Source organism: Phocoena sinus, chromosome 15 (genome assembly GCF_008692025.1).
Source record: "Phocoena sinus isolate mPhoSin1 chromosome 15, mPhoSin1.pri, whole genome shotgun sequence".
In the NCBI taxonomy this organism is placed as follows: domain Eukaryota; kingdom Metazoa; phylum Chordata; class Mammalia; order Artiodactyla; family Phocoenidae; genus Phocoena; species Phocoena sinus.
Window position 1 is genome coordinate 18,999,395 of NC_045777.1, and position 22,137 is coordinate 19,021,531.

At 38.8% G+C, this 22,137-nt stretch overlaps 1 protein-coding gene across 1 annotated transcript in view; it reads right to left on the reverse strand.

Moving 5' to 3' along the window:
• Nucleotides 1–22,137, reverse strand: part of TOP1 (DNA topoisomerase I) — an 86,027-nt gene that overhangs the window by 52,093 nt on the left and 11,797 nt on the right. The window contains 1 exon segment of the mRNA XM_032605297.1: nt 3,169–3,271. Within this exon segment, the coding sequence (XP_032461188.1) occupies nt 3,169–3,271 (103 nt within the window).

Genomic DNA, 22,137 nt, shown 5'->3' on the forward strand with positions numbered 1-22,137 from the left:
AAGAGGGCAACAGAGTATTCCAGAATCAGTAACAGCATATTTAAAAACCCAGAGTATTCAGAAGACATGCTGTGTTTGGGGAACTGAAAAGAAGTTCAGGGAGACTGGAAATGGAATTTGAGAGAAGGGTAAATGGCAAGAGAGGTGGCAGAGGAAGAGAGCCAAAAACTTAAGAGAATCACTCTGTGAACTGGAATGAGAAGATGAAAAAGGTGGCCAGAAAAGTGGAAAGCCAAGGGAAGCTGATTTCAAGGAGAAGGCCTGGGCCCAGAATATGGTATATCTTGGCAAATGTTCCACGTGTATTTTACTGTTGAGCGTAATATTCTATAAATGTCAATTAAATTAGGTTGGTTGATGATGTTCAAAGTCTTCTATATCCTTAATGCTTTTCTCTCTGCTTATCAATTGAGAAAGAGGTAGTAAAATCTAACTATAAATATGAATTATTTTTCTTTGCAATTCTATCAGTTTTTACTTCATGTATTTTGAGGCTCTGATATCAGTGTATAAACATTTATAACTGCTATGTCCTCCTGATTAATTGGTCCCTTTTTATCATTATGAAATGAACTTCTTCATTACTGGCATTATTCTTTGCTCTCAAATCTACTTTGGTAGATATTAATATAGGCTGGACACCTACAAACTGAAGAAAAGATGCATGTGAACTGAGACTGGATTCCACTACTAAAATTAATATCACTAGACTAATGAAAATGGAAACTAGATAATCAAGTGGTAAGAAATGAGTGAGCGGTGGGGAAGGACCACAGGACTGGACTTCCCTGGTGGCGCAGTGGTTAAGAATCCACCTGCCAATGCAGGGGACATGGGTTTGATCCTTGGTCCAGGAAGATCCCACATGCCGTGGAGCAACTAAGCCCACGCACCACAACTACCGTGCCTGTGCTCTAGAGCCTGCGAGCCACAACTACTGAGCCTGAGAGCCACAACTACTGAGCCCATATGTCACAACTACTGAAGCTCACGTGCCCTAGAGCCCACGCACCACAACTACTGAGCCCACGCGCCACAACTACCAAAGCCCACGCACCCTAGGGCCCATGCTCTGAAACAAGAGAAGCTACTGCAATGAGAAGCCCACACACCGCAACGAAGAGTAGCCCCTGCTCGCCGTGACTAGAGAAAGCCTGTGTGCAGCAATGAAGACCCAACGCAGCCAGAAAGTTAAAAAAAAAGAAATAAAATTTAAAAATTAAAAAAGAAAAAGACCGACCACAGGAGTGATAGATGATTTTGTGAAGAAACATCCTCACTAGCGAAATTAATCTGGTTAATGATTCATAAAGACTTATTAATTTAAAATTTTCATTTAAAATAGTTAAAAATTTTTCATTACTCATAAAAAGAACACTTAGAATTCTCACTTTATCTTTTTTCTTGATAAGCCTTATTTTTATAACTTTTAAAAATAAAAGTAGCATATACACATAATTATATTCTGATCGTATGTGCAGAGTTCAGAGTTATCACAAAATAACGATAAATATGCGATTACCACCAAAGTTAAGAAAAATACCATTGATACCCCACCAGAAGTTCCCCTAATACCATTTTACAATTGCTACCCTTCCTTCCTTCCCAAAGATAACCATGACTGAATTCTAAAGGTCTTGATTAATTTTTTTGTTTTTGAACTTCAAGTAAATTGAAGCATACAATATGTATTTTTTGGCTGGTTTATTTCACTCAACATAGGTTTGTGGAATTCACCTATGCTTATTACTTTAACAGTAGTTATTTCATATTTATTTATATATAGTATCCTAAGATGTGAATATACCACACTTTATCCATTTTACTATCAATGAGCATTTAGGAGATTTTCACTTTGGGGCTATTAAAAGCAATGCAGCTCTGAATAGCTTTGTACATGCCCTTTGGTGCACAAATACACACATTTCTGTTGTGAGCACATTCAGGAACGGAATTCTTAAGTTATAGGGTATACATATGTTAACTTTAGAAGACACTGCTAAGTAGTTTTCCAAAATGATTTAACAATTTATAGTCCCATCAGAAATGGGATTGATCCACATCATTGTAAGATCGTGGTATTAGTGTTATTTTAATATTTAGCCATTATTACAATGTGTAGGATATTATATTGAGGTTGCATTTCCCTGATGAATAATGTTGAGCGTCTTCTAGTATTTTTATTGGCCATGTGGATATCTTCTTTTGTGAAGAGCTTACTCAATCCTCTCATGAATTTTTCTGTTGGATTATCTGCCTCATTTTTATTCATTTGTAGAAGGTTTCTGTATATATTGGACAAGAAACTTTTGACTATTATTTATGTTGAAAATATCTTGTCCACAGACAATAAGCCAACCTAATGAAGTAGTTCTAAGAGACTCTAGGCTACAGGCACTTGTGCCAATAAATGACTGAACTTTATTATGTTCCCTCTACCAAAACTCTGACCACTATGAGAATACCCTATGGCTTTCTCACCAACAACTGCCTTTAACTCAAAATGGAAGTTTAAGTCCTCATTTTCAATAAGTGGTCCTATATCCAAAGATAACCTAAGTCTCTGGGCTTAACCACTTGTCTCCTACATCAAAAAAATGGAAGCAAAATGAACAAGAAAACATCTTTCTGACTCCTTTGGATCCCAGAGGGCAGCACCGCTGAGTTTCATTTACATTGGTGGTTATTGGCTTTTGTGAGAGCTGAACTCTTCTGGTAACCTGACGAAAGCTAGGAATGTTCTCTCCTGGAATATCTCATATACCCAACCTTTTGTATATGATTTCAGGGGCTTATAAACCATGGAAGCCTAAGTTAAGAATTTTTAAATTTATACCCTTTAAAGTACGGAAAGAAGAAAAATATATATCTATCAAGTCTCCAATCCAGTCACCTTTTATCAAGGCAAGCTCTCTGGACACTTGATTAAATGCCATCATGAGTTAACAATTCACCATACCTGCTTTGTACATCCTGATCTGAAAAATGGCATCCCCAGGAAGCATGAATTGTCAAGGCCATCCTCTTAACAACTCTGGAATCAAAGTCTCTGCTGACTTTGCTATCCATGGTATTTACCTGTGGTTCAAGTTAAGGCCTGTTCCAGGTGAGCCAAGCCATAGCCAACCCACTGCTGAATGATGAGGGACTTGCTGGTTCAACCCTTACCTGTTGCTATGCTTGGACTTTTCCCGGTCCTTCTCCTTGTCCTTCTTGTGTTCTTTGTGCCGGTGTTCTCGATCTTTATGTTTATCTTTGTGTTTATGAGAATCTGTAACCATAAGAGATGAGTCAGTAAAGAGCAGTCATGAGCTATCTCCTGCCCACCTACCTTGACAAGCTGGTCAAGAAGCACAATGACAGGATTTAAATGGCATGGTAGCCATAATAGCACATTCCATTGGAGGGAAAGATTTCACAAAGCAGCCCAGACAAGGCATCCCATTACCCTGCCTCTAAAACCAAGATGTGTTACAAATAAGCAGGAAGGGGAGGGGAGCCAATTCTACCATAAAAGGAAGCAACAGTTTGGTATTCTTCTCGTAGATCAGGTACTATGAAGACTAAGCCATAAATGATTCGAAGGGATAAATCTTGAACACTGACTTTCAAGATCAGATGGTTATCTATGTAACTTCTGGAAAATTCAAACCTTAAGAGATACCTCTTTTTTAAATCAACTTCAATGAAGTATAATTTCTATACAGTAAGATATACAATTTCAAAGATACAGTGTGATAAGTCTAGCAAACATATGCACAGATATAATCCCCACCACAATCAAAATTTAGAACAATTCCATCATCCCTGGAAGTCTCCCTTGTGCCCATTCCCAGTCAATCCCCATTTTCCATCACCAGCCCAAAGCAACCACTGATCTGCTAGCACAATGAATTAGATTTGTCTACATTTCTAGTTTCATACGAATGAAATTACAGAATTTACTCTTCTGTGTCTGACTTCTTACGCTTAGCAAAATATTTTTTTACATTCAACCATGTTGCTGGATGGATCAGTAATTGGTTAGATTTTTATTAGAATGGTATCCCATTGTGTGGATACACTGCAATTTACCCAATCACCTGTTGATGGACATTTGAGTTCTTTTCAGGCACTGGTTTTTACGAATAAATCTGTTAAGAACTTTCATATACAAGTCTTTGTGTAGATGTGTTTTCATTTCTCTCGGGTACATACTTAATAGTGAAGTTATAGGGTCATAGGGTAAGTACATGTTTAACCTGATAGGAAACTGCCAAACTGTATTCCCAAGTGATTGTATCATTACACATTCCCACCACCAACGGATTAGAGTTCCAACTGCTACAAATTCTCACCAATACCTAGTATTATCAGTCTCTAATTTTAGCCATTCTAGCAGGTATGTAGAGGTATCTCACTGTGGTGCTTTTTTTTTTTTTAATAAATAATTTATTTATTTTTGGCTGCGTTGGGTCTTCATTGCTGCGCGCAGGCTTTCTCTAGTTGCAATGAGCGGGGGCTACTCTTTGTTGTGGTGTGCAGGCTTCTCATTGCAGTGGCTTCTCTTGTTGCAGAGCATGGGCTCTAGGCGCGCGGGCTTCAGTAGTTGTGGCACGCAGTCCCAGCAGTTGTGGCTCATGGGTTCTAGAGTGCAGGCTCAGTAGTTGTGGTGCACGGGTTTAGTTGCTCTGTGGCATGTGGGATCTTCCTGGGCCAGGGCTCGAACCCGTGTACCCTGCATCAGCAGGCGGATTCTTAACCACTGCGCCACCAGGGAAGTCCCTCTCACTGTGGTTTTAATCCAGTTTCCTGATTAAATGATGGGCAACTTTTCATGTGCAGATTGGCCACTCATATATCTCCTTCAGTAAAGTATCTCTTCAAATCCTTCCCCCACTTAAAAAAATTTGTCTTATTCCTAAGTTGTAAGAGTTCTTTATACATTATCCATTACAAATTTTTGGTTAGACATGTGTATTGTGAATATTCTTTTTTTCTAGGAGCTTTACAGAGGTAAGGGACAGGGAACATTTTTTTAATCTATAAAGATGTCTAGTTGTTCTAGCACCATTTCTTGAAAAGACTGCCTTTTCTCCATTGAATTGCCTTAGGCCTCTTTACTGGAAATGAAATGACCACATAATCATCGATCTGTTTCTGGACCCCATTTTATCCTACACACACACACACACACTATACACTATCTTGACTACTAAAGCTTCACAGTAGAGCTTTTTTCCATAGTAAGTTTTGATATCAGGTAATATAAGTACTTTAACTTTGTTCTTTTTCAAAATTGTTTTGGCTATTCTGTATTTCCATATAAATTTTAGATTCAGTTGGTTGATTTCTTTAAAAAAAAAAAAAGCCAGCTGGGAGTTTGTGTTCATAGGACAATTTGGAGAGATGTGACATCAAAACATTACTGTGGGGCTTCCCTGGTGGTACAGTGGTTGAGAGTCCGCCTGCTAATGCAGGGGACACGGGTTGGTGCCCTGGTCCGGGAAGATCCCACTTGCCGCGGAGCGGCTGGGCCCGCGAGCCATGGCCGCTGAGCCTGTGCGTCCGGAGCCTGTGCTCCACAACGGGAGAGGCCACAACAGTGAGAGGCCCAAGTACCGCAAAAAAAAAAAAAAAAAATTACTGTGTCTTTGCATCCACGAACATGGTATCTCTCTCCACTTTTTTAAGTTAGTGACTCTCAAATTTTAGTGTATCAGAATTAACCCAAGGGCATATTAAAAATGCAGCTCACTGGGGACATGTGACCCCAATGTTGAATATGAATCAATTAGAAGTTTATGTATCCAACACATGTGGTAGTTTTAAAATATGTCCAACAGATTCTTTCATACTCTTCCTTTCAAGGTGTGGCCTAATTTCCTTCTCCTTAAATATGGGCTGGACTTAGTGACTCCTAAAAACAGGATAAAGTGGAAATGTCAGTGTGCAATTTCTAACACCAGGTCATAAAAGGCACTGGATCTTTCTCCTTGCCCTGGAGGAATCCAGTTGCCATACTGTTAGGACATCCAAGCAGCCCTATGGAGAGGCCCATGTGGTGAGGAACTGAAACTTCCCGACAATAGCTATGCGAATGAACCACCTTGGAAGTGGGTCCTCAATTAAGCATTCATATGACCGCAGTCTCAGACTCTGAGCCAAAACCACCCAGCTAAGCTGTTCCTGGATTCCTGGTTCACACAAACTGTGTAAGACAAATGTTTGTTATTTTAAGCCATTAAATTTTGAGATAACATGTTTAATAGCAATAGATAACTAACAATAATGTATAGGCAATGTGTGTGTTCACACTACTCCTGTGGCAAAAAAAGAAGCCACATTTGGCACAATCCATTAAGTATCTATTCTGTGCCAGGCCCTAGGGAAACAGAAATTTGCATGACCGTACCCCTAGCTGTAAGAAATTCTCATCCCACAGAGATGGGAAAATAAAATCATATGGTGTCAGAAATAGGACTTGAACCCCATCTTCCATGTAGCATAAAGAACCCTCCAATTTCTGAAAATCTCAAGTCTACAATTTTAAAATGCTGAGTCAATCTGATACAAAGTTGGTGGTCCCTGTTCACTTGACAATAATTAATACCCTCATTACTTCTGTGCCCAACTAGCACTTGTGGTTAAAACCACAATAATGACAAAACATGCCACCAGCACTACAACCTGGAATGAAGTCTGTGTTGTTTGATTTTGTTTACAGGCCAGATTTAGCAAACAAGAAACAGAACATTAGGATCTGCTATTATGGCACAAGCAAATGGCAGGGACATAATATATTAAAAAAAAAATTATTCTGTGTATAATTCAACAAACACAGAAACATGTCCAAAAAGACTAGAAGATAGACACCAAATGTTAAAAGTAGTTTGGGTGGTAAATTTATAAGCAGTTTGAGTTTCTGTGTGTATACTTTGCCTTGTTTTCCAATTTTTTCCCAAGATGAGTCACTTTTATAATAAAAAAGAGAAGTTATTTTTTAAAATTACCCAGCTTTAAAAATTTATTTTGACAAGTACTGGTGTACACAAGGAAAACGTATTATTAGCTCACTAAAAAGCACTAAATTTAAAGAAAAAGAAAACTAAGTAAAAGTTGAAAATAATTCCAAGTAGGTTTAGATAACCAGTCTGCCCAAAACATTGTTTTACGTGCACAAAACCTCAGAATCGATTTTGAAAGCCAGGTCCCCAATTCTTTCAATTGCTAATCTAAAAACATAAAACCAAAATGTCTGGTAAGAAACTTACAAGTTGTAGCTGAAAATCCCACTAGTGCAAGTAAGACCTAGGTCAAAGATCTGAAACCCAAGTGCCCCTAATTTTAAAAGTTATTACATGTCTCCTGTATGCTCAAATTGTGCTATGTGTGATGTGACAGGTACCAAAAAGAATAATATGTGACAACTTCTTCAAATATCTGAATAGCTATAGTATAGTTCCACATGGCAGCCTGGGCCTTCTGAGGAGAAATGACAGGGAGGCAAAATGGAATGAGGCATCTCATGAACACCAAAAGTGTGTAAACAAGCTAAATTACCAACTGACAGGGAAACCACCATAGAGATGATCTGCACTACGTAAACTGATAGATAAATAACCTTTAAAGATGCATACGCAAGTACTTCCAGGTGAAGGATGTCTGCAATTAGCTTTAAAATACTCTCAGGCAAAAAAAAAAAAAAAAAAAATTGGAGCAATATGGGAATAGAGAAAACAAGATTGGCAAGAGGTTGATAGTTATTGAAGTGAGCAGATAAGATACGTGGGAGTTCACTATACTACTCTCTACCTAAATATGCTTGAAACTTTTCATAATAGAAAGTTAAACACTATCTTTAAGCTTCGTCCCTTCCAATCCCTTATTTTTTCTTCTTATATAGGGTACAGCAAGGAGAAGACCAGCCTAGTTCAAGAGAGGATTTGTGTTAAGGAGCAGTAAGAGATAAAGTCTGATAGATGAAATTAACCCAAGTCAGGGTGTCCTACTCTCAGGATGACAAGGAGCTACTTCAAGCAGAAAAGGAACAAAATAAAAGCCATACTTAAGGAGGATTAATTGAAGGGCAGTGTGGGTAGAAGGTAAAAGCAAAATAATTAGCTAGTGTTTTTGAAGCAATCTAGAAAAGTGTGATAACAAAGGGATGGAGAAGAAAGGAGAAAACGTAAAAGCATGTTGAAAAAGAGGAAGTAGAATCCAGTTCCAGGAACTCACTGGTATGTGTAATCAATAAACGCAGGGGAAGAGTCAAAGTAGACTCAAAGACTTTAAGTCGAGGTGATGAGAACAAGGTGCCTTGGAAGAAGACACAGGAAAGCTGTGCAGAACAAAAACGAAGAGAACAAAAAGAGTGAAGAAATGATGAAACTAACTGAAGTCATATTGTATTTAAGGTAAAACTGGGAAATCTAAAGATGCTGGTCAGAAGAGATGCCGATAAGGGCACAATAATCTACATCCCCATAGTGAAAATGTAGACAGCATACTAATGGACTTGAAGATTACTTTTAGTACATACTCTTTCCCTTATCTGGAATTCACCTAGAATAGATATTGTTAAAATGTTTTGGAGAAAGGATCTTGCCACTTCAAGCATCTGTTAAATGCAAAAAGAATTGTTTTGAACTTGACTGGAGATTAGAAATGAAAGGTGCAAACCACCGTATATTAAGTCACCAGAAAACCCCATTCATTGTGAATTCTGGTCACCCAATAACCTCTTGATGACAGGTGTTTCAAACCCTAGCCTTCAAAAATTCAAGATAAAGACATGGGAGGAAGATCGATCCCTGAAATAAGGCAGCCTTGAGAAGACGTTAACAACTAATTCCTTTCACTCTAACTTAACTAGAGTTACTCCCTAAGAATAGATATGTCAATGAACAGAGAGAGAGAACAGGAATCAACATTTTCTGTTATTGTCACCTAAGATGTTCCTTGAGGTTAACAAAGATTTTAAGTAAAGAGACTTCCAAACGACAAAAGAGGTAAGTATCTGTGTCTTCTCAGATTGCAGGAATAGTTGCTGGCTGGCATTACACAGTGACTTGATGGATAATGTGCAAAACAAAAACAAAAAGCAAAAAACCAACAAACTTTTACGATTCAGAATTATATTCTGAGGGCTGATTCAGTTTACAACTATTTGAAATGTATTCTTAAATCAAAAGCATCCTGCTCAAGACTCATCAGATACTCTGCCCTCAAGGAGTTTACTGTCCAGGAAGGTAATTAAGATATGAACCCAAACAGCCATTGGCAAGCAAGAGAAAAGGGGCACTAATAGAGGTGCTGAACCATGCTAGAGTACTTACACTGTCTCATTCAATTTTCTTACTACTCTTATGATAAGGAAATATTCCCAATTTCACACAAGAGTAATAGTTATCCCTTTCTAAGGGTGCATTCTGCACAAGGTAGTATGCTTTATGTATTACCTCTAGTTTTCACAACTCTGGGCAGTACTGATTTCACCAAATCTAATACACATTTTTGCCTCTTAAGACATCTCTGAAAAGGTGCATATGGTTCGTATAGAGGGGGAATTTGGCAATATCCAGCAGAACTAACTCACATACTCTGTTTTTTTTTTTTTTTTTTTTTTGCGCTATGCGGGCCTCTCACTGCTGTGGCCTCTCCCGTTGCGGAGCACAGGCTCCGGACGCGCAGGCTCAGCAGCCATGGGTCACGGGCCAGCCACTCCGCGGCATGTGGGATCTTCCCGGACTGGGGCACGAACCCGCGTCCCCTGCATCGGCAGGCGGACTCTCAACCACTGCGCCACCAGGGAAGCCCACATACTCTGTTTTAACCCAGCAATCCATATCTAGGAATTTAGCCTGAATATATAATTTAAAAGCAGAAAATTTATGCTGGTCTATGTATATGTGAAGGCAGAGAAAATTAGGTCATCAGAGAAGAAACCTTAATTTTAGACTTGCTAAAATGGATTAAAATTCCTTTCCTATCTCCAAAAATCTCGGATGTCAAATGATTGACCTTAAAGCAACAGTGTTTGTATTGCATCATGATGCTCCTATATTTAAAAAGGTAACAGACATTTTTCTAAATGTCTACACATGAAACACATGGGTGTCATTACCTCTGTCTCTTACACCATGGTAGGATTTTCTACTTTTCTGCCCTGTTATTTTTTAGAAAGGGTAGTAAGGTAGTAGGATTATGAGCATTTTGAAACAAGTCTTAAGAGTAAAAATAATGAATCTGGGTTACCTGCCTCCTTGTTTCCAAGTGAAAAGTAATATAATGAGGAGAAACAATCTGATTCCACCAGAGAACAGAAATAGAGCCTGGATCCAACAGGGCAATGAGGCATTAACACAGACTTCCTGGAGGAGGCAGTATTTGAACTAAGTCTTGCTAAAGGCTGAGAGGGAGTTTTAGCAAGGTAGAGGGAATTCCCTCTCTAGAGGGAATTCTTGGCAGATGAGCCATGAAAGTCAACTACCTATTATTACTATCATTATTGTTGTTGTTGTTGTTATTACTGAAAAATGTATCTTCTCATGATTGAGCAAAATTAAGTGTGATGTACTTCCTGCCAGCTAGGAAATGGTAGAGTTGATTCTTGTCAGGGCATACAAGAAAATAAAATCCCAGAGTTATATTTAATTTGCTTTTCTAAAGCCATGTGTCCCAAAAGCAGTTTCTTAAAAAAGATATAGATACACTTCTACTGCTTGTAGCTTTAGCGTCCCAATCCTCTGCTTAGACAGAAGAGAAACAAAACACCTATAGGAATAAGAAACTTCAGTATCAAATAAATCCAGCAAAATTTGATCCAACTGTTATAAAGTACCTGAAAGCTGGCCTAATCCCAGGATGACAATGAAGCTGCAGGTTTGGAAACCAGGTACAGAACCAGCCCCAAGTAGCCAAATCAGTATCAAGGTGTAAGATGAAGAGTTCACTCCTCACAGACACATATACAAATCATATGAAAAAGGAAGCCAAGTCCATAAAACACTTTGTTAAATATGCTCAAGAATGGGAAGTCCCCGGCAGTCCAGTGGTTAAGACTCCACGCTTTCACTGCCGAGGGCTCAGGTTCAATCCCTGGTCAGGGAACTAATATCCCACAAGTCACTCGGCAGGGCCAGAGAAAAAAGAAAAAAAGTTCAAGAACAATGCCGTTAGAACAAAAGATCATAGTTAAACCCTAATGACGATTAGAGACATAACAGACAAGCACAGAAGGTTGGAAAACAACCTCTGAAGGAAGCAGACTGGTTCAATAGAGTGAAAAAGATCCAATTCAAATCTTGTTCTACCACTGACTGTATGACCTTGGGTAAAAGTCACTTAACTACTGGGTCTATAAGAAGGCAGCATAGTTAGTGATTAAGAGCTTCAAATCTGTTCATCATTGACTTGATACCTGTAATCTCAGTATCACCTCTCTTATAGATGAAGAAATTGGGGCTCAGAAAATTTAAGTGACCTGAAAGAATTTTAACTTCAAAAGTCAATCAGATTCTTTGTGTATGGTTGTAACAGAATTCCTGGCTAATCTTCACAAAATTCCAAACATGTTCACAACTGTCAATAAGGTACAATTGTTACTGACCCCTCTTCATGATTAATTTACATCAAACTGAAATAAGCCTACCCAATCATTCCAAATAACTTAGGGTTCAGGTTTTATACATGCATTTAAGGCGGCAACCATGCCCATTCACCTTGCCTGACTAGCGAACGATAAATAAAAGGCCGTCTGATTTTCTTTCCTGGATGCAGCTTACAAAGAAAGAAGTAAAACTTTGGCCTGATCTAACAATCCTGTACCCAGAACCCTAAAATACCTACTGGTTTTAAGGGATACACTGCTAAACCAGTTAACACCCCCAGGTAGAAATATTTGCATGAGTTTGGCGGTTATCAGCAGGTGGCTAACAGTGTTACCAAGCTTATTACAAGCTACATAGTGACTTAGGTAGCTGCATTAAGTCACTAATGCAACTACAATTCAACCCAAGCACAAACATTTACATTTTGTTAAGAGAGAAAAGGCAAAGGAATTGGCAAAGATTTCTGACCATTTTATCAACTACTCCATGATCTTTAAGGATTTTACCACTCCAACCTTCTTCTAAATGATTAGGGTAATCAGATCAGAGCAGGAGAGTCCTTTGCTTCCTTATAAACAAAAGCAGAGACTTTTCTGGTATAAAGAAGGGTTCTTTGCCAAGCTTTGAGGCAGACCTCTTTACACTGACTTCTGACAACAGGTTTTGAGACTTAAAGCAGTAGCTGTAAAATATGATGGGCTCTTCCTTCAAAGATAGTCAAGTGTGTGGAGGATGGAGTGGGGAATAGTTATTCAACCAAAAGATGCCTTCCCCAAAGAGGCCTTCAAACAACATTGTCAAAGATAATCTCTGCTCATCTCTGACACACAGATATATAGCCAGTGCCTTAGGAAAGTGGACAGTGGAACGATTTGGGTGAAAACAGTGGGTGAAAAAATTTATTTTCTAGGGACTTCCCTGGTGATCCAGTGGGTAAGAATCTGTGCTTCCAATGAAGGGGGCCCAGGTTCGATTCCTGGTCAGGGACCTCGATCCCACATGCATGCCACAACTAAGAAGCCTGCATGCCACAACTTAAGATCCTGTGTGCCGCAACTAAGACCCAGCACAGCCTAAATATTAAAAAAAAAAAAAAAAGAAATTAATTTTCTAAAGAAGATATTCATCACCTGATCATTTATTAAATCACTTCTATTGGGATAAATCCTTGTATCTTCTCCTTCCTCCCTGACCTTTAAACCCATGGATACCACATCCCCAGAAGCTGGAGTTTTAACAAAATCCCCATTTCTACTTAACACTCTACATCCAGTATGTTCTAACACTTTGAGACTGTTTTTGTCTAGGACAGACAACAAGCTGGTCTCAATGATAAAGACTGGCATTCTGAGTGTGGTCAGTATCAGGGGTGTGCAAGAATCTCCTCAGGAACTTAATGCCAAACTAAAAGCAGTCACAAAGACCGAGAGCCTGTCACTGAAAGGGGGATGGGTTGAGGGGCTAAGAGAACTCTACCCTTTCTTCTCTCCCCACACAGCTAGCTGTCTAAATTCAGACTTTATCAATGTTGATCTAGTTTCAATCCAGGAAATCCAGTCTGTGATCCATCTTAATGGGTGGCTGATTTCAATTTGCAGCCCATGGAAGAGTTCTTATCACTGTTTTACAGTGATTTCAGACAACATTTCCAAAATTCCAGTGCATAGTTAATAGCCTTTCAAAGTATGCAAGACAGAGGCTGTTATGGCTAAAAGTTCAAAGAGCTCCGGAATTTAAAAGAAAAATGTTGGGAGGATTCAGCTCTAAAGAAAGACACTAGTAACATTTCCAATTTTTAAAGTCCAAATTATCATTTTTTCTCCCCAAATGTGTATTGTATATAAACGAGACCTTTTGTCATGAACTGACTTGTTCATTATTGAAACTAATGGGGTTTCCTCATTAGGGACCTAGTACTCTCAAGCTAATAACACAAAAAACTCTAGGGAGAAAATGCAGATGTAAGTATTTCTTCTTCTCTCCTTAGAGAAGCTGGGTTTCACAATATTCATTCATTCAAATATTTACTGAGTACCAACTCTGTGTCAGGCGTTGTTCTAGGTGTGGCAAAACAGTACCAAGTCTCTGGTCTCATGAAGTCCCATAATAAGCATCATAATCACCCCAACCCAGCAGCTGTTAAATGAGTAACTCTGGAAAGGGAGGGGGAAAAAAGGGTCTCCATAAGGGTCTCCCAAGTTTCCCTGGACTTGGCCCCATGAAGTTCCAGAATCAGACTTCAATACTGCAGCTGGAAGGTACCTTCATAAGAAGTGATAGATGCCAAGTCAAAGAAAGGGCCAAACAATCAGATGAAGGTTGCCAAATATTTTGCAAAGTACTTAAGTTTTTCTCCTCAATGTTCAATACTTGGTAAAATTTCATCATCAGAAACTTAGTAGTACAATGCATTAAAAGACTAAGAGTTGCTCAAAGATAGCAGTCTAGCATTTTCCATTTTGTTTTTACCAGCTCTGCAACACAATCTCAAATTCTAAAACCAATCACAACATCTTCCCAAGTGTCTATATGCTTAGAAGAAATGCCACAAACTGACTTAAAAACACCTAAGTGGACCTATCTTGGTTCTTAAACATCAGCAATTCTGTAAGATTAGTGGCCAGATGTTGTTCCATGTCCTTGCCTTGGAAAAGACACAACATGAAGCAGCCAACTGGTGTGCTTTAGGCCTCAATCTCATACAAAAAAGGGTTAAATGGTCATAGGATGTTTTCTCTTCCAGTCCACTTCCTCATTTAAATTGGACTCCTTTTATGCTTTTACAACACTACAATTACCTTAATCTGTCTTTTCAGTCCCTTCCTGTCTATGCACCCTATTTTAACTTGTTTTATAACCTTCTCTCCCATCCTACTCCTCCCATTATGCTCCTTAAATTCAAGTTCATCTTCCTCTCTTCCTCTGGCTCTCATTCCCAGGGACCAACTGATTACATTAAAAATAAAAAAAACATGCAATGTCATGACGGGGTCCTGGGTAATTTATTTCTCTACTCTGGTCTCAAGTTTTCTAGTCTGTAAAATGACCTCTACTGATCTCTTACACTTACAGTCCCAAGAATTCTATGATCTTTAAAAATTGTTTTAGTTCAAACAAATTAGGATAAAAAGAAAAAAATCTAAATGCTTTAAAAAATCTCTATCAAGAGCAGTGGTTCTCAAACTTTCCTATGTGTGAGACCTGGGAATAAGATCATCCTCAGATATGTGTATTTTAACACAAGCTCTCCAGGTGACTATAATCTATCACATTTTGAAAAACCCTGCTCTGTCATGTCTTGGTCCTTTGAGCAGTGATTAATACCAAATACCAGCCACCTACAATAATGGACATGCTACCGATTTTATTTTCAGTTTTTACTTCAACTGGGTCTCTCTGTTCCTTTAAAAGGCAGGCACAAGGTGCTGAGTCAGTTCCTGGGGATTTTTTTAAATGTACAGCTGAGAATATTGAGGCTCTACAACTGAGGAAGAAAGAGGTTTTCACCTGCTACTTTCCCAGCCCCTATTTGAAAGGAAGAAGGAAGAGCTACATTAGGGGTGACACAGCTACCCCAACTTAGATAAGGAGTAGGGTAGTCAGGTGCTTTAGAATAGAAATTTCCTTTGTTGTTTGGACATCGGGCACAGACGTGCTTAGAGACAGAGGTAACTTGAGTCCTGCCACTGGGACTCAGTTGAGAAGATGAATGACTAGAAACAAGATAGAATAAGACTTAATGAAGCTGCAAGCTCACAGTAAACTTTCGACACTTGGCTTATACAGATTCCTCTGGAAGCCAGAGGCTACCAAGTTTTATGAAAAGAGTCCCGTGAGCTTCCTGTGATACATACAAGTGTGAATCAGCAAGGTAAGCATCTGGCACTACTCACCAAGCCAGGGGTCAGCAAAATTTTTCTCTAAGGGGACAGGTAATAAATAGTTTTAGGCTTTGTGGCCCATTCAATCTCTGTTGCAGATACTCAGCACTGCCACTGTAGCACAAAAGCAGCCACAGATTATATGTAAATGAATGAGCATGGCTGCATTCCAATAAAATTTTATTTATGGACACTGGAATTTGCATTTCATATAATCTTCCTGTGTCATGAAATAATATTCTTTTTTTAAATTGAAGTATAACTGACATAACATTATATTAGTTTCAGGTGTATTTAATAATTTTTTCCCAACCAGTAAAAAAATATAAAGACCATGGGCCATACAAAAGAAGGCACAGTTTTCAGAACTCTGCAATTACTTAACAGTGACTAGAAACTATCCCCAATGCCACCGTAGAGAGAGCGATGCCATTCTGAAGCTCGGTGTGTAAATGAATATCCTCCTTGCTTTACCTAAGGCTTTGCCCTAAATGATATCCATGCTCAGCCTGGTTCCCTCTTCTCTCCTCCTTTCAAACAGCCCATGAATGGCCATACTTGATTTAAAAGTGGTTAAAATCTACTTGCTCTACAAAACTAGACAGAGTCAGTCACACGAATGAGAACTCTGAAGGGGAGGCCAAGGCTGAGCCCACTGCTAATTCTGCTTCTTAAGCAGCAAGCTAGTTAAATTTGTTATTTATCCCCCTTGAAGTGGTAACAACATCACACTTGTTCACACTCCTAACCACCTCCAATGAAACTCCTTAGTATATAAGCAGACTTCAGAGATCCTTCTAAAATAAGGAGGTTGGGGGGGCGGGGTCTAGTAAATCCCTGGTTAACAAAAAGATCCCTTTTCTTGAGTACTCAGATAAACAGAAGTTTTACTGATTTTTGGAATAACTGGCTCCAAGCACAAGGTGAACTGCTTAAAAATAAATTATCCAGGGGTCTCTGCTGCACAAGCCGGCAAGCCTTCCTTAATAAGGAAAGGATTACACATTAAACTGTAACAGAGCCTTCTAGTCAATGATATTAGTCTGATAAGGATCCACTAAATGAAGGCAAGTGTTCTAAGAAATGCAAGTCCTTGGTCTGATACCACATAGGTCACTCCACTACAACCCAGGATTCCCAGGAGGCAACTGAGTCACCCAGGCTCCCCTTTACCTTGTTTTGTGTCACATTTAAGAACTCAAGCTGTGGCATCAGACAGGCTTCGATTAGCCTCCCAGCTGTGTGGCTTACTACTAACTATATAGCCTTGAGCCTCAGTTTCTTCAAAAGTGGAGATAATAAATGTTCAAAATTCAGCTACTTATTTTATCCCAATTCCATTTTGTCTTCCCACCCCCAAAAATAACAGATCATAATTTGAAGCTGAAGCTGAAGGAAACTGGATCTGTCCCTGGTCTTTAAGCAATTTACTCAAGTTATTTTCTAAGACCTCATACGTTCACTATACGCCAGTGGTCAAGGCTATAAAATCTCACTTTGTTCCACCAGACTAAGATTGTCTGGCTAATGGACTAGATTACTTATAAGTAAGTCAACACTCACTCACTATGTTCACTGTGAGCGTGCAAATGACAGGAAGACCCCAAATGGGGTGGAGAAGTTGAGTTCTGATCTGCTTTTACTATAAGCAGCACCTTGGGTGAGTTAAAATCTTGGGTGCTATCTGCTTGCCTGTACAATCTTAGATTCTCTACCACTTACAGTCAGACATTAACTTATTACTGACTACAGTGGAACAAATATGAATTAACTTCTTGTTATAGCAACATACTAAAAACTTGCAATTTCAAATTAAGTTGTGAGCTAAAACCAACCATTTTAAAGGACAGTGATCCATAAGGTATTATATGTAAACCTAAGTTAATCTGTTTTTGTCAACTACAAAACAGACATGACCTATCTCATAGGGTTGCTGAGATAAAATGAAAATTTATTCAATCCACAGGTACCTTAAATGTTCACCTTTGTGTAGCACTAAAGGGGTCAAGTAAAATGGAAAACTGTCTGAGCTTTCCAACTGCTGTGGTAAACTCAACTTTACTTACCAGTCATAAATCCTCTTAGCATGTCACCCAGGATAAGGCAATGTAGGCTTACAGAAGGAAGTTCTTTATTCAAACTCATAACATAAATTCATACCTGTTTTGGATTTTGAAGTTCCAAGAGCCCCAACCTCCCATATCCCAAGTAAAATCTAAACCCAAATCTCTTTGCTTTTATCTAAATTTTACCTAGAGCTGTGCTGTCCAATATGAAGCCACTAGCCACATGTAGCTACTTTAAATTAAAAAAAAAAAAAAAAACTTGAAAATTAAGTTCTTTGGCCACACTAGCCACATTTCAAAGGCTCAACATGGCCAGCAGCTACCATGTGGAATAGCACAGATCAAGAACAATTTCCATCATGACAGAAAATTCCACTGGACAGTGCTGACAAAACCAGGACTGAGACTTCCTGTGTCCTGATGCCTTGCCTAGCACTCTCCACTCCACCAGTGACTCCTCTGCTGGAGCCCAGTCAGGGGCCTTTTCCCTACACAGCAAGACACTATGCTGTGTAGTTCCTTAAGGTCAGCCGAAGTTTGCCATCTCAAAAGCAGGCCACTTCTTCAGAGTTCCAGGGGAATCAGAGACTCAACGAGTGCTGCCCAGAGAACATTTCAACTAAGGTATTAGTCCACTAAGGTATAAGTTAAATCAGATAGAGCAATTATTTTAAGCTTCAAGAGTATGGCAAGGAAGTCCCATTTTACTAACTCATCTTTGTTCTCTAAACGCAAGACAAAGTTGGAATTTTTTACTTTTGCCTCTGAAAGTAATTAACCAGTACAAGATCCTTAAGAGGGTTATTTGCATTTTACATACTCTTCTGTAGTGAGTAATGTTTTCACAAGGACATTTCCGTACTGAAAATGCTTCTCCTTTCCTAAGAGGCAGAAGTTAAAAGAGAAAAAGGACTTGTCTAACCTGAAAATGTACCTTCTCAGGCCAGCTCAATTAGGACAGGCTCATTCCTGCAGGCTTGCCTTCCTTTGCTTCTATTAAGTGGGCCCTTAATGCCTGGGAAGTAGTGAAAGTGACTACAAACCTCCTGCCAGTGCTGCATAGGAACCCACCAGCTCAGCCTAAACTGCCCATTTCCAATGGGCGTGGGCCTCAAATGGCCCCAAGTCCACACCTTGTCTGGCCATAAAGGTATCAAGTGTGTTGATGCGTTGCTTCATGCATCCTATTACTAATTCAGCCAACGGGCCCTTTTTGTCCAGAATATCACTACTGACTGTGCTTGAAATGCACAGGTCATTCTCTGGGTAACTAGCTACAGAAAGTGTAAGCCTGAATATATATATGCTCTTTAGAAGCTTTTCTGGTGCTAATCATGTAATTGGCTCCTATTTTTTGCTCCCATTTTGAATTACTCCAAATTCCTAACTATAAGGAAGTATAAGTATCAAACAAGTATTGAGGCCCAGACATGGGCCTTGTGAAAAAAACAAGGAACACTGTTTAAGAGGTTGAATTACTACAAAACTAGTTATAGGCTTCATATGAATCAGAGTCATAATCTGCTCAAGGCCACCCAACTACCGAGAGTTGAATCCAAGTTTATCTAACTCCAAAGCCTATGTTTCACTGGTGAGCACGTGGACTTCAACTGTCTTTCATTCCTCCTAAAAATGTGAGAGGCGCAATAGGAGAAGGTGAACTTCAAATCTTACTCTGTTCCACTGGTTCTGAAACCTCAGTGTGTATCAGTCACCTGGCTGACTTGGTAAAACCTAGACGGTGAGCCCACACTCCCAGAGCTTGAGCCAGTAGGTTTGCATGAGGGCCAAGAATTTGCATTTCCCCCAACAAGTTCTCAGGCAATGCTGATGCTACTGATCAAGAAACCACACTTTAAGAACCACTGCTCTATTCAAATCCTCCCATTTCAATCAGTGCCATCAGTAACTAAAGACCCCTAGTTTAACCTAAAGATAGTGCTCTCCACAAGTTAGATCCACAGCATTCCACTAAACTACTCTCCACTTCACGTCCTCAAGCCCTGCCTTCAACATCCTAGGAACACTAGCATGAAAACTGCCTCTCACTCTTCGTGCTCCGCTTAGTCAACCAATCTTAAAAGATGACATCAGGATCAAATAATGGCTAGTTAAACATGGAAGTAGGAGAAAGGATTAGGATTCTGATGAGACACATAGTTAAACAGCTGCAAAGGCAGTTAACTATCTCTGCTATTTATCTAAATGCTCGTTGAAAGGTAGAAGATATTTATTTAAATTAGAGTGAGATAAGTAATAAGCATTTATAAACATATGGAAAACACTGTTCTGATACCTTTTTAAAAATTCTGTAAATTTAATAACTAGACCAATGGAGTACCTTAATCAAATGAAACAAAACAGATCTTAGCCAAATAAAATAGTTCAGATAGATCAGTTTCTCCAAAGGTGACTTATGGGTCACCTGTATTAGAATCATTTTGAATTGTTAAAAATATATTTAAAATGTAGATTTCTCAATAGCTCCACAACAGAATCAACTTCAAGGCACAGGACTAGGAATATGTATTTTCACCAAGCACTCCCAGGTAATTCTTATGCAAATTAGCTTAAGAACTGAAAACTTAGTGTAAAGCTCTCAATGTTCCTAACTTGATTTTCAACCAGTTGGTGAGCTAGGAGAGAGGGAGGATCCCATTTCACAACTAAACATTTGTTAAAAGCATCTGTATTGACCATATAAGATGAGATAGTGCTCTTGCCCACTTCCTAGTAAGCAAAAAGCCAACCACATAAATTTCTAAAGCCTAGAATGAAAAACTGGAAGAGCACAACAAAGGCTCAGTGAAAGCCAGAGAAAAGTGGCTACTTCTGGCTTGGGGTTAAGTGTTGATTGCAGACAGATTTCACTGGAAAGGAAACTGAGTATCTAAGACTATGCCTTCAATATTGAAACAGGCTCTGAGATGTTTCTAACTCTCAAGGAGTTTACAATACTTAATGCCTTCCTAAAATTAGATAGGAAAATGGAGATGATATACTTATCTAAACCGTACCAAGTTCTAAACACTAAGGAGGCATTCCAGGGTAAAAAGGAATATTTTAACAAAACAAAACATGATCATAGACTCCTGGGAGAAGAACACACACTGAACTTCATTTCTGGGAAACAGGGTTGCTGCAGAAGGCCTTTAAAAAAAATATCAAGTTTTCAGTAAATGTACTGAGCAAAATTATCTTCACTTTTGTACAACAGCACCTACTGGCATGCATATTTACACATGTGCAATCAGGATGAATTCTGTTTGATAGTCTGCTCGTCTTATTTATGCAAACACTTTCACTGTTTTCAGTCACTTATAGACATATTTCATCATATTGCACTATAACTTTGAACTCTTCCCCTAAAAATTTGAGCTTAACACAAACACTACCTGACATCTAAATTCTAGAAGTTAGCTCCAGTCCTAAATAAGTGCTATAACATTTTCAGGACTACTGAGGGAAAATTTTTAGCTTCTTGTTTGCCCAACTAGAATCTGTTTCCCCAAAGAGAAAACAAGCACATTTCTGCTTATAGACCACTTTCCCAACATTCTGAGATTAGGAGGGTGCTAACATCTGTAAAAAGATTATAAACTTCTGTAGAAGTGTGATTTTTATATTACACTGCACTCAAGGGAGGAAGAAGGTGATTTGATTTTTAACTGGAAAGAGTAATTAACTATGGTCAAACCACCATCAGCTGAATCTCCACTGAGCCCACCCCGTCCGTCTGTCGTGGACTTCTGTATGCTAAGGGAGCTAACTGGGAGACTTTTCAGAGCTGGGCTGTGTGGCCTTGGAGAGCTTTCAGTTTGGAAGTCAAGTGTAACAAGCCAGCAGTTACAAAGACTAGCCAATTTGTATTCCTCCTCCCCATTTCTGTTCTTTCCTGGTTAACTAGAACTGTGAAAATTTCTATGTTAAATAGCAAGAACTACTGCCTACTCTTGCAAAAACACACTGATTATAAAAATAAGGCAGAGTAAAGCTAACGTTTAGTCTCAATCAGTTTTCTAGTGTTCAAATCACTATACATAACACTACTATGTACTCTGAACCTTCCTCTGAGGAGTTTAACAGCTTTCATGTATTGCCCGTATCAAGACACTTCATGGATTAGGAAGGAGTAACAATAGTAATATATTTGAAATGTTTCATACAATTAGTTTCCCAGGACTTTAAGTCCTGAGTCTAACCTCTAAGATTTCAGTTCTTCAAATTTAATAAGATGGTGATTTCACAGCTTTTATTTTAGGCAATGCATTCAAGGATTTAAACTATTTCAAGCAAATACTTGATTAGCTACTGTCATATGAATCTCTTGCACAGAATGTGAACGTTTCTAGTCACCCTGACAAATGTACCTGTTCGGGGAAACCTGAAAACTAATTTCCTAAAATTCATGCAAAACAGGTATCTGATACAAAAAGATAATGGAAAATACACAGAATTTAAAACTAAACTTTTATTCTTCTATTCCAGGTGAAAAAGTTTTAATGAGCTTATAGGTATCCTAAATTTTTTTTTTCTAGAACAGTTATGAGAGTTTGGACATCTTTGGAAATCTAAGGTCCTAGCTTTTCCAATTCTTTC